The 11,191-nt window shown below is 56.5% G+C and overlaps 1 protein-coding gene across 1 annotated transcript in view; it reads left to right on the plus strand.

Moving 5' to 3' along the window:
* Positions 1 to 11,191, plus strand: part of ABCC8 (ATP binding cassette subfamily C member 8) — a 77,908-nt gene extending 66,717 nt beyond the window's left edge. The window contains 13 exon segments of the mRNA XM_023758161.1: positions 51 to 120; positions 831 to 988; positions 2,679 to 2,771; positions 5,827 to 5,929; positions 6,489 to 6,602; positions 6,948 to 7,068; positions 7,217 to 7,347; positions 8,257 to 8,335; positions 8,508 to 8,616; positions 8,955 to 9,058; positions 9,804 to 9,937; positions 10,406 to 10,468; positions 11,004 to 11,191. Coding sequence (XP_023613929.1) covers positions 51 to 120; positions 831 to 988; positions 2,679 to 2,771; positions 5,827 to 5,929; positions 6,489 to 6,602; positions 6,948 to 7,068; positions 7,217 to 7,347; positions 8,257 to 8,335; positions 8,508 to 8,616; positions 8,955 to 9,058; positions 9,804 to 9,937; positions 10,406 to 10,468; positions 11,004 to 11,141 — 1,417 coding nt within the window. The 3' untranslated portion in view covers positions 11,142 to 11,191.

Consider the following 11,191-nt stretch of genomic DNA (forward strand, 5'->3'; position numbering starts at 1 on the left):
AGAAGAGAAATCAGTAAACAAATGAGTAACTTCTTCTGGTTGCCTCTTAGGTTTTTTGAGACCACGCCCCTCGGAAGCATCCTGAACAGATTTTCATCTGATTGCAATACCATCGACCAGGTACACAGGACTGTGACCCAGTCCTCCAGTTTGGAGAGAGAGGCCAGGCCCCTGTCTGTTGCTGGCTTCCCCGATCCGGTGACCTGGGCCCTGGGGGAGGAACCCAGTGGGCCCCAATCTGATTATAATGCTGCCCACGCCCCCCTGTGAGGCCTTCATAATAAGGCTGAGGGAAACCACATCCAGTTGGCTTCCATCCAAGAGCCCCCTGGCTCACTCTAGGAAGGTTCCAACGTATTCCAAACCAAGGTGACTGATTTTTTAAAAATATATCTTTTTGTTGATTTATAGAGGAAGGGAGAGGGAGAGAGATAGAAACATCAATGGTGAGAAAAAATCATTGATTGGCTGCCTCCTACACACCCCACACTGTGGAACGAGCCCGAAATCCGGGCATATGCCCTGACCAGGAATCTAACCATGACCTCCTGGTTCATAGGTCAACGCTCAACCACTGAGCCACACTGGCTGGGCCAAGGTGACTTTGTGGAGAATATTTATTTTGATTCAGCCTGTGTTCTTTATTTACCATTGTGCTAGATAGCGAGAAGGCAAAGTCCTGCCTCCTGCCCTCAGGGAGCTCACAGGGGAGCTGGAGAGATAAGACGTGTGCCTATAATAGTGTGAGAGAGCAAAGCCTGGCAGCAAGTAACACACTGAACGTCATCAAATATGGAAACTCCCCTCCTCTCTCTCCCTCCCTCCCTCAGCACATCCCATCCACGCTGGAGTGCCTGAGCCGCTCCACCCTGCTCTGTGTCTCGGCCCTGGCCGTCATCTCCTACGTCACACCCGTGTTCCTCGTGGCCCTCCTGCCCCTGGCCATCGTGTGCTACTTCATCCAGAAGTACTTCCGGGTGGCGTCCAGGTGGTGGCATCATTTGTCAACCTCCGAGGTTGGGGGTGGGGAGGGGGGTGGGAGGTGCTTTGCAATGGCAGTTTGATACTCTGGTTAGTCTTTATCATAAAAGTAGTAGGGTCTTGTTCCCCATGCAAAGGAAAACAGACATGAAGGAAATGAAGTATTCATATTCTACTCTCCTAATGTAAGCCTGTGTCGGCACACGGGCTGCAACTAATACCTGGACTGTTTCCTTGGGAGCTGTGGTCAGGAATGGAACTGCTAGGTCCGGGGGTATGTGTGTGCTTATGCCCTTCATTCATTTTGCCAGAATGCGTCTCAGGAGGGTTGTATGAGTCCCGTGACCAGGCAGATTGCCGATGCGTGAAGTCAGAGGGCACCTGATGTGAGGGGTGTTATGGCAACCACACATCCCAGCTGTGTGGGTCAGGAGCCTCCTCACCAGGGAGTCGCTCACCACCAGCCTCATGATCACATTTGCCCTCAGGGCCTTGGAGCCATGCACACCTCTTTTCTCCTCAAAATTTTCTCAGAACATTCCCTAGGAATTTTTTCTAGGAACGATTCTATTTAACTCCTAGAGTCAAAGAATCGCAGGGACAATTTTAAAGAACCTCTAGACCAGCGTTTCTCAAGATGCCAATTACAACCTAGCCATGGGTCATGAAATCAGTATCATAGATTATAACCAGCATTTAAAAAGAAAAGAAATAAAACAGAAAATATCAGACCGTATTCACATAGTAACAGTAAGCTTTCTTACATGGAAGCTTTGTTTTGGTGGCATAGGGGTGTGTTATGATATAAAATGTATTTCTTACTGTGAGTTATGGTGAGAAAGACTAAGTACCTTTCCCAAGTCCAAAAGTTGGTTAAAAACTGGAGTCAAAATGCTGATTAGCAATAATAGTAATTAAATTTAGGTACAGTTTGGCCTCAATTACCTTGACCAAAGGATCAAGACTTGTATAAATTGCATTTTGCCTATTTGGTCCAGAATCCCCTGGTACCCACAATGTATCCATAGTGCACTGACATTCACATAACATGGTGGCTGTTTAAACACTACAAGCTGTTTTACAAAGTGCATTTCCTCTGCCAGGGTAACTGCCCTGTTCCCCTAGCACCCACTGTGGCCCTGGAGACGGTTTGTCCAGGAAAGCTGCTTTCTGCATCCCAGCCTGTCAAGGTGCAGCTGTGGAGAGCAGGAGCAATGCTGTTTCTATGGAAACTGCTGGCCTTTCCCCCTCTAGGAGCTCTTTAGAGTCTGACCTGACCTGTGATGTGCTGGAATCTGTTGTGGTTATTGGGGAGGGACTGGAAGCTTTGGGGTTGCCTTTCTGTTCCTTCGACCAGCTTTCTCAGGTTCAGGTTGTTCACCTGTGCAAGGGAACTAACCGTGCCTGCCCAGCCTCCCTGCAGAGAGAGGCTATGCAGCAGAAGCACAGGGACAGAGGTATAGAGGAGGCGTCGGTGATGCCCAGGATAGCAGTGACTGTGCCAGCATGCGGGTTAAGCACTTTACTTACACGACCTGTCCAGTCCTCGCAACTGCTTGATGGGGTGGTACCATTGACTGGTGAGAGACTGAGATCTGGAGAGGCAAAGCCATTTGCCCACATGGTTAAAGGGGTGGAGCTCAGATGCAGACCCAGGCTGAGTCATCCTAAACATCCCGCTCTGTTCCCTGGCACAGGGACCTGCAGCAGCTGGATGACACCACCCAGCTCCCGCTGCTCTCGCACTTTGCTGAAACTGTGGAAGGCCTCATTACCATCCGGGCCTTCAGGTACCAGATTCACCCCAGGGGGGGTAGGGGGGGTAGGGGGGGTAGGGGGGGTGGCTGGGGTGGGGGTGGGGAGGTCCGGGTCACAGGTCATGAGATTCAGTTCTCAGAGCTCCACTTAGGAAGGCCCAGGGCATACATCTCCAAACCCCTCCTCAAACCCCAAGGCCCAGATCATGTCCCCCAGAGGGTCAGGGCAGGTGGGCTCCACTGTATGATCCAGAGAGGAAAACTCAGCCCCACAGCCAAGCCCGGGCCCCCTGTGACCTAAGACAGAATTTCAGAACAAACGAGGCTGGGACAAGTACTCACATATCAATGTAGAAAGGATCTTATGTCATGTGGGCAAACATGAGGCCATCTTTGAGAATCTCCTAGCTCTGGCCAGTGTGGTTCAGTGGATAGCGCACCAGTCTGCACACCAAAGGATCATGGGTTAGATTCACGGTCAATGGCATGTACCTCCTGTAAGCCAAACACTGCTGAGTTCTTTCCATGCCCATCTCATTCATTCTGCCCTGCCATCCGAGGTAGTGACAGTGATTATTCCCATTTCTCAGACAAGGAAACTGGGACTCAGAGAGCATATATTACTGTTCTGTGTAAGGCCCCTCAGCGCCCAGGCTTGAATCTGCTCATTCATTCAACAACCTTTACGGAGCAGGCACCATGTGCTAAGCCCCATGCCAGGCACTAAAACAGAGATGAGTCAGATGAGCCCTTGACCTGGAGGCGCTTACAGTCCAGACTCTGAGCAGGCCAGGACAAACCCATGTGACAGGTACTCTGAAAGTGCCTGGCGGGACACAAGCTGTGGGAGCACACAAGGGGAGGGCAGTCAGGGAGGGCTTCACAGAGGAGGTAGCAGTGGAGCTAGGACTCAAAGGGTGGACAGAATTCACCAGGCTGGAGGAATGCCCTGAAAACGTCAGTGCCCCTGCCATCGTCTTGCCATCCTGAGTTGTGATGTTGGGCTGGACGGGAACATTGAGGCTGCCTGGGGAGGGGGGGCGGGGCGCTGTTATATTCATCTCTGACTGATATATTAGTGCATCTCTCCTCCAGCAAGACAGGTCAGACACCCCTGACCCAGATAGTTGGGCTCTGGTATTTAAACCTCAACCAGAGAGTGAATCCAGGTTATTTTTAGGATGGCATAGCTGTGCAGGGTGTGACGGGAGCCCTGCGACACCAAGCCCTGTGTCTAAGAGTAATCCTAGGGCTCAAGGACCAGCTGGGAGGGTCCAAGGAGGTTGACATCTTCTCCCCTAGCCCCCAAAGTCCAGCTGCAGCCCTGAGAGAGATGCCCGGGTCCCTGGAGTTCACACCTTGGGACATCTGGGGCCAGTGGGAGAGCCTCTTAGGGGTCTTGTCTGAGTAAAACAGAGCGCCACTCCGGTCTTGGCTCTGCTCCCTGGTCATCCCCTGCCCCCTGCAAGCCTGTGCTGTCTCCCATCCAGAGGCTCCTTGGAGCCTGGCACATGACTCTAGGGCCGTGGTTCTCAACCTTCTGGCCCTTTAAATACAGTTCCTCATGTTGTGACCCAACCATAAAATCATTTTCGTTGCTGCTTCATAACTGTAATGTTGCTACTGTTATGAATCGTAATGTAAATATCTGATATGCAGGATGGTCTTAGGCGACCCCTGTGAAAGGGTCGTTCGACCGCCAAAGGGGTCACGACCCACAGGTTGAGAACCGCTGCTCTAGGGTCTCCTCCCTGCCCCCTTCTCAAGCCTGAACTTCCCCAGTTCCTTCTCAGTAGGATCCGGGTAAATCCCAGCATCCTGTAACCAGCCCCAGACCAAGCCCGTGGTAGGCCAGGGGAACTGCTGCCCAGCAAGGCCTCCCCCGCATTGCACTCACACAGTGGATGGTTTTTAACTAAATGAATGAAGAACTTTCTAATCATCCCTTGGATGTGTTTAATTCATTGGCTTTTGCCCAGCAGCCCACCCTGTTGAGAGCTGAGTAGCATGTACTGATTGCACACTAGCCAAGTGCCAGGCCTGCATTAAGCATTGTACCTGTGCTATTGCAGTAACTCTGCACCACAGTTAATGCAGCCCCCTACTGAGATGAAGAGAAGAGGCCCAGAGAGTCTGAGGAACCAATTCAAGGCTACACAGTCAGTGAGTGCTGGTGCTAGCTAGATTTGGAACCCAGGCCCGTCTGACCTGGTTTTTCTAGGAGGCCCTGCTTTTTCCCAAAAAACCTTTCAGGGGTACCCAGCACTGGGCTCGGTGTTGGGCTCAGAGGCTGTGGCAGTCCCTGTAGGAACTATTACCATCTGATGAGGAAACTGAGTCTCAGTCCACACACAGCCAGTAAGGAGTGGGCTGGACTCCAACCTGGGTCCACATGGCCCCAAAGCTGAGGCTCTTTCCACCATCACACACCTGCCCCAGAAGCTCACACACCCTCACACACTCACCCCGCAGACGGTCACATTCCCCGCGGACTCTCCCGTCGTGCACACCTGCACTCTCACATGCACATCTCGCACACACACTTGATCAAGCCCTGCAGGCATAGGGTTTCACACCCGCCTCAGCCACATCACCCCACACACATCCACGTGTGCTGTGCAAATGCCCGCTCCTCACCTCAGAGACTCGCTTTACTCTCCTCACACACAGAGTTCATCACAGGCCCTCCACCCAGAAATAACTGAAGCAGAACAAATACTTTCCAGGAGTGAAAAGCCAATGCCCACCAAGGCTTGTCTGGAGTCCCTCTGAGTCCCTCACTGAGTCCCTGGGAGCAGTGCTGAAGCCACTTTCATTCATTTCATTATTCATCATCAAACAAGTGCCCAAGCCAGCCAGGTCTGAGGGGTGGCCAAGGAGAGTGGTGCCAGGAGCCCAGGCTGGTCAGAAAGAGGAGGCAGACCCATGTGCAGTAACCCCAGGAGAGAAGTGATGAGGGCACAAGGGCAGGAAAGAAGCCTCTAGACTTCCTTGTACAGACAGGTCTCATCTACCCTAGAGCGTCAGGGCGGGTTCCCACAGGCTACATGGACCAAATTATTCTCTCAGACCATCATCCTCCCTCCAGGTACGAGGCCCGGTTCCAGCAGAAGCTCCTCGAATACACAGACTCTAACAACATCGCCTCCCTCTTCCTCACGGCTGCCAACAGATGGCTAGAAGTCCGCATGGCAAGTGCCACCCACCCCCACCCTGGGCCCCAGGACAGGGGGTTCTAATAGGGGTGTGGAGCTCTGCAGAGCAAGGGCCAAACATGGACCGGAGGGTGGGAAGAGTGTGGAATACCACCAGCTCGTGTGCACACGGGGAGGGGGGGGGCACCGAGGCCTCCTGCCTCTCCCAGCCCTGACCGGAGCCCCCCCCCCTTCTCCATGTTATTGCCTGGGGACTGCGAATCTGAGGTGTGAATAGTGAGAATAGGTGTGTGTTTAACTCTGATGAGTGTGTGTGCCTGAAGTGGGTCATGTGACACTTATGTTGTATACATGTGTGGGCCAGCTGGTGAGACACATGTGCGGGTGACTGGGGAGCAGGGGAAGCATAGCTGTGTCCTGGGGCTCTTTGTCTCCTGGGGCTCCTGCCTTCACAGGCCTCCTGTGTGTGCTGACATTTACCTGAGTTTGGGGCTGGGGTTGAGTCTCAGCTGAGCTTCTCTCTGCTCTGAAGGGGAGGGGGGAGGTCACTGTGGCTTCAGCCTCCGAGGGCCCAAGCCAGCCCGTCCCTCCACAGGAGTACATTGGTGCATGTGTGGTCCTCATCGCGGCCGTGACCTCCATCTCCAACTCCCTGCACAGGGGGCTCTCTGCCGGCCTGGTGGGCCTGGGCCTCACCTACGCCCTGATGGTGAGTGGCAGCGGCCAGGTCAGGGGAGGGATCAGAAACCACACTCAGGGAATCCCGGGGCACCTCTCCCAAATGAGACACCCCCGGGCCTTACCCCAAGCTGCTCTGAGTCTGATGCCAGAGGGACCGTGCAGGCAGGAGAGCCCAGGCCCCAGACAGATGGTGGGTGAGGAACTCATGTCTCCCTGTGCTGCTGGGAAGGGTCACCTGAACAGCCAGCCAGTGGGCAGCAAAAGATATTGGGGGGTGGGGAGGGGACAGGCTCTCCTCAGCCATAAGAAGAGCATCCTGGTGGCCAGGGATAGACCATGTGGTCACTGACTATAACTGGCTCGCTCCCCACAGGTCTCCAACTACCTCAACTGGATGGTGAGGAACCTGGCGGACATGGAGATCCAGCTGGGGGCTGTGAAACGCATCCACGGGCTCCTAAAAACAGAGGCAGAGAGCTACGAGGGGCTGCTAGGTGAGGGGTGCAGGAGGGCTTCTGGGGAGAGGGCCAGGAGGAGGGGTGTGTTTGGGTGGAGGGGACCAGGAGGGAGCCTGGGGGTAGGGTACTCCTGGATACCAGCTGTGGCCCTTGCCTGGTGGCTGACCCCCAGTCCGGCCCCCAGCACCCTCGCTGATCCCCAAGAACTGGCCGGACCAAGGGAAGATCCAGATCCAGAACCTGAGTGTGCGCTACGACAGCTCCCTGAAGCCCGTGCTGAAGCACGTCAACGCCCTCATCTCCCCAGGACAGAAGGTCAGGGCAGAGGGCACAGGGCGGGCCACCCCACAGAGTCACCTCGGGGCCCTCCAGGGTCCTTCAGTTCTCACACCCATTCAGAGCCCCAGGCCCCTCACCTGACATGGCTCAGCCCACCTCTCCCCTCCCTCCCTCTCCCCTTCTCCTCTGCTGCCCTCACTCACTCACCCAGGAGGACACCTCAGACTCCCCTGGTTAAAGCGGCTTTGTCAGCACCCCCCCCAAGCCCACTGCAAATGGTCAGACTGTCCCAGGGCACTGCCCCCTGAGTTTCAGAACAGGGGCCTAGGGGCAGAGTGTGAGGCCACCCTTGTCCCAGGGAGGGAACCCCCATCTGGCCCTCTGCCCTGCCTCTGACTGATTCCCTCCTCCTCACCCCCACTCTGCTCTCTCTGCCACTGCCCCTCTCCTTCCATCTTTTTGTCACTATCTCTGTCTCTGTATTCGTTCTTTATTGTCGTTTCTGTTGGTACCCAAGGGCCAGGAAGCGATGCGGACAGAGATGGCTCCAGCTTAAGGTGGGACGCACAGACACAGCCTGCACACCACACTCAGCCACCCCAGGGCCTCCTGCCACACCCGTGCACAGAGAGACACACTAATGCCCCCAACTCTCCTGCAGCCAAGTACCAGGGCACAGCCAGGCCCATGCCCAGGCCCAGGCAAATGGGCATCTACACCTGCACTTGCTTGCAGGACCCCATGGGAGCCCCCTCGGGACCCACTGCAGGACACAAGTCCAAACCCCGGGCCCAGCCCTGGCCGAGCAGAAGCTGCTGAGAAAGCCAGGACAAGAGGATGCGCTGTGACCCCCCAGCCCCGCGCACCCCCATAGCTAGCACCAGAGGCTCCCGGCGCCCCCAGGCTCCCAGCGCCCTTGCAGCTTACCTGCTCCTCTCTTTCCAGATTGGGATCTGCGGTCGCACCGGCAGTGGGAAGTCCTCCTTCTCTCTCGCCTTCTTCCGCATGGTGGACATGTTTGAAGGTGAGTGGCATGGCCGGCACCCCACAGGCACCCACAGCCACCAGATGAAGCCTCGGGCCTGGTGTATGGTCAGATGCACAGGAGGCCCTGCAATCAGTGTCTTCCCCTGCATCTCATGGGGGCCCCAGCCCCAGCACCGTGGTGCCCCCCCTGTAGCATGGTCTCCACGCAGGGCGCATCATCATTGACGGCATCGACATCGCCAAATTGCCGCTGCACACCCTGCGCTCGCGCCTCTCCATCATCCTGCAGGACCCCGTCCTCTTCAGCGGCACCATCCGGTGAGCCCCGGGGCCCCGCCCAGGCCTGGCTCAGCTCCATCCATGAATCAGGAGCACAAAGAGGAGGGGTGAACAAGGCCAGGAGCACGAGGGGCTGGAGCTGGTTCTTCAGAGTAGTTTACCCTCATGCCCTTCTCTTTCTCCTTAGGCCTGGGCAGGCCCTGGTCCCTAGGGGCACCCCTCCCCTCAGGTTGGCAGTACCACCTCCCAGCCAGACCCCCAAGTCAATCAGTTCTCACTCACTGCTCCCTTCAGCAGCCTCACGCTCTGCAAGGCCCGTGGGGATGGAGCCAGGACCCTGCTCCCCTCCCTACAGGGCTTTCCATGTCACCCCCCAGATTTAACCTGGACCCAGAGCGGAAGTGCTCCGACAGCACTCTGTGGGAGGCCCTGGAGATAGCGCAGCTGAAGCTGGTGGTGAAGGCGCTGCCAGGAGGCCTCGGTAACTACTGCGGACTGAGCGGCTGGTCAGGCACTAAGGGACACCCGGATGTCAGAAAGGGCAGGGGAGGGAAAACTCATGCCTTGGGTTTGTCCAGAGTTTGGAGTCTGAGGTCTGGCAGGACCGCAGAGACCATCTAGTCCTCGCCCTCCCCATTCAGGAGCTCAGAGGTCAAGTGACTTGCCCCGGGTCACACAACCGTCAGTTCAGGGTCTGGCACCGAGAGGACAGTCGGGGTCCCTGTGAGACAGAGCTTCCAGCCCCCCGATCCCATGGCCATACACTCAGTCCCACCCTTCCCTATCCACCTGCCTGCCCAGTCCTCCCGAAAAGAGGGAAAGAGAACCGCCTGGGGAATCACAAGCACAGGGCGCATCTGCAGGCTCCTGGGAGACTGCCCCACCCGGTCGCTGCATTTGCTGTGGCCCCTTTGGCAGCAGAGGCCGGCCATGCCTTGGCCTCAGAGAATCACGCCAGCAAGGCCCCCGCGTGTGGAGCACACGCTCAGTGCACACAGCCCTCCCAGAACTGCCCAGGGTCCAGCAGCACACACTCCAGAGGGTGCTCTTCTCGTTGTAACCCATGCAGATAGCATCCGTGTTGTTTAAGGCACAGCAACCCTACATACCTGTACTCACCACACACAATCACATATTTCTGAGCCCCCGCCCCCCAAGCCACACTATCTACTCTACTCACAACCCAAGATTCACTCAGCCCTGCTCCTCTCCTGGGCTGATTTCAGATGCCATCATCACAGAAGGCGGGGAGAATTTCAGCCAGGGCCAGAGGCAGCTGTTCTGCTTGGCGCGGGCCTTTGTGAGGAAGACCAGCATCTTCATCATGGACGAGGCCACGGCTTCCATCGACATGGCCACGGTTGGTCCTGGGCACATCCACGGGGTGGGGGGCTTGGAGAGGGTGGGTGGGTTAAGGGAAATTTGCATAAAGTCGCCCTGAAGTCCAAGATGTTGCCTTGAACATCAAGGCCATTTGTGGCAGAAAAGGCAAAGGGCTGGGGACCCTGACTCCAGCTAGTCCTCGGGCATGTTCATAACCCACATACACACAAGCTGCACGCAGATCCACGGCAACTTCACACCTGTCCCCCACCACAGCACCCCCCACATAAGCTCACAGCACACACACAAGCACAGAGCTGAGCTCCTTGAATGTTAGGAACTCGGCTGGTCCTATATGGAGTAGGGCCAGACAGAGGGAGGAGGTGGGGCTAGGATTGGGGTCCGATGGGAGCTGGGCCACAACCCTGGGCCCCACATGCCCAAAGCTAGGCCAGACCACAACCACTGGGCAGGTGAGCCAACAGCTGCTGCTCCAACCTGGCAGGAAAACATCCTCCAGAAGGTGGTGATGACGGCCTTCGCAGACCGTACCGTGGTCACCATTGCGGTAAGGGGCCCGTTGAGGGGGTGCCGGGTGGACACCCACTGAAAGAGCAGCCCTTGGGCTCACTGGGGCCTGGTAATCAAGAGGGGACCCTGGGGCAGGGCAGGGCAGGGCAGGGCAGGGTAAGGAGTCTAGAAGGCTGGCAGGGACCCTGGATGGCAGGATTTGGAGTGGGGAGGATTTATACCTGCTATCCTCAGACCTCCCCTCTCTTTCTTCAAGTTCCAAGCCCCGCTCCTCACCTCTTCCCAAGGCCCAGTGAGCTAGGCTAGGGTTATATCTTCATAGGAAATGGGGGGTGGGGGTCTCTGAGACTTGAAGCCTGAAGTCTGGGGCAGAGCTGAGACCTGGTGAAGGGAGAGGACGTCATCAGTGAATGGAAGGCTTGGAATCACAGCCACCTCAGGAAAGGGCAGTCACCGCAGAGCCAGGACATTCTGGCCCCATGCCTCCTCCGCCTCCAAGCTGCAGAAAGGATGCCCTCAGCTGCCCCGGCCTTCCCCCACCACCCTGACCAGCCCCCTCCTGCTCCATTCAGCACCGCGTGCACACCATCCTGAGTGCAGACCTGGTGATCGTCCTGAAGCGTGGCGCCATCCTCGAGTTCGACACGCCGGAGAAGCTGCTCAGCCGGAAGGACAGCGTCTTCGCCTCCTTCGTCCGTGCAGACAAGTGACCTCCCGGAGCCCAAGTGCCATCCCGTGCCCCATCCTGGCCCCACCTCCC

This window comes from Myotis lucifugus, unplaced genomic scaffold (assembly GCF_000147115.1).
Source record: "Myotis lucifugus unplaced genomic scaffold, Myoluc2.0 scaffold_124, whole genome shotgun sequence".
NCBI lineage: Eukaryota > Metazoa > Chordata > Mammalia > Chiroptera > Vespertilionidae > Myotis > Myotis lucifugus.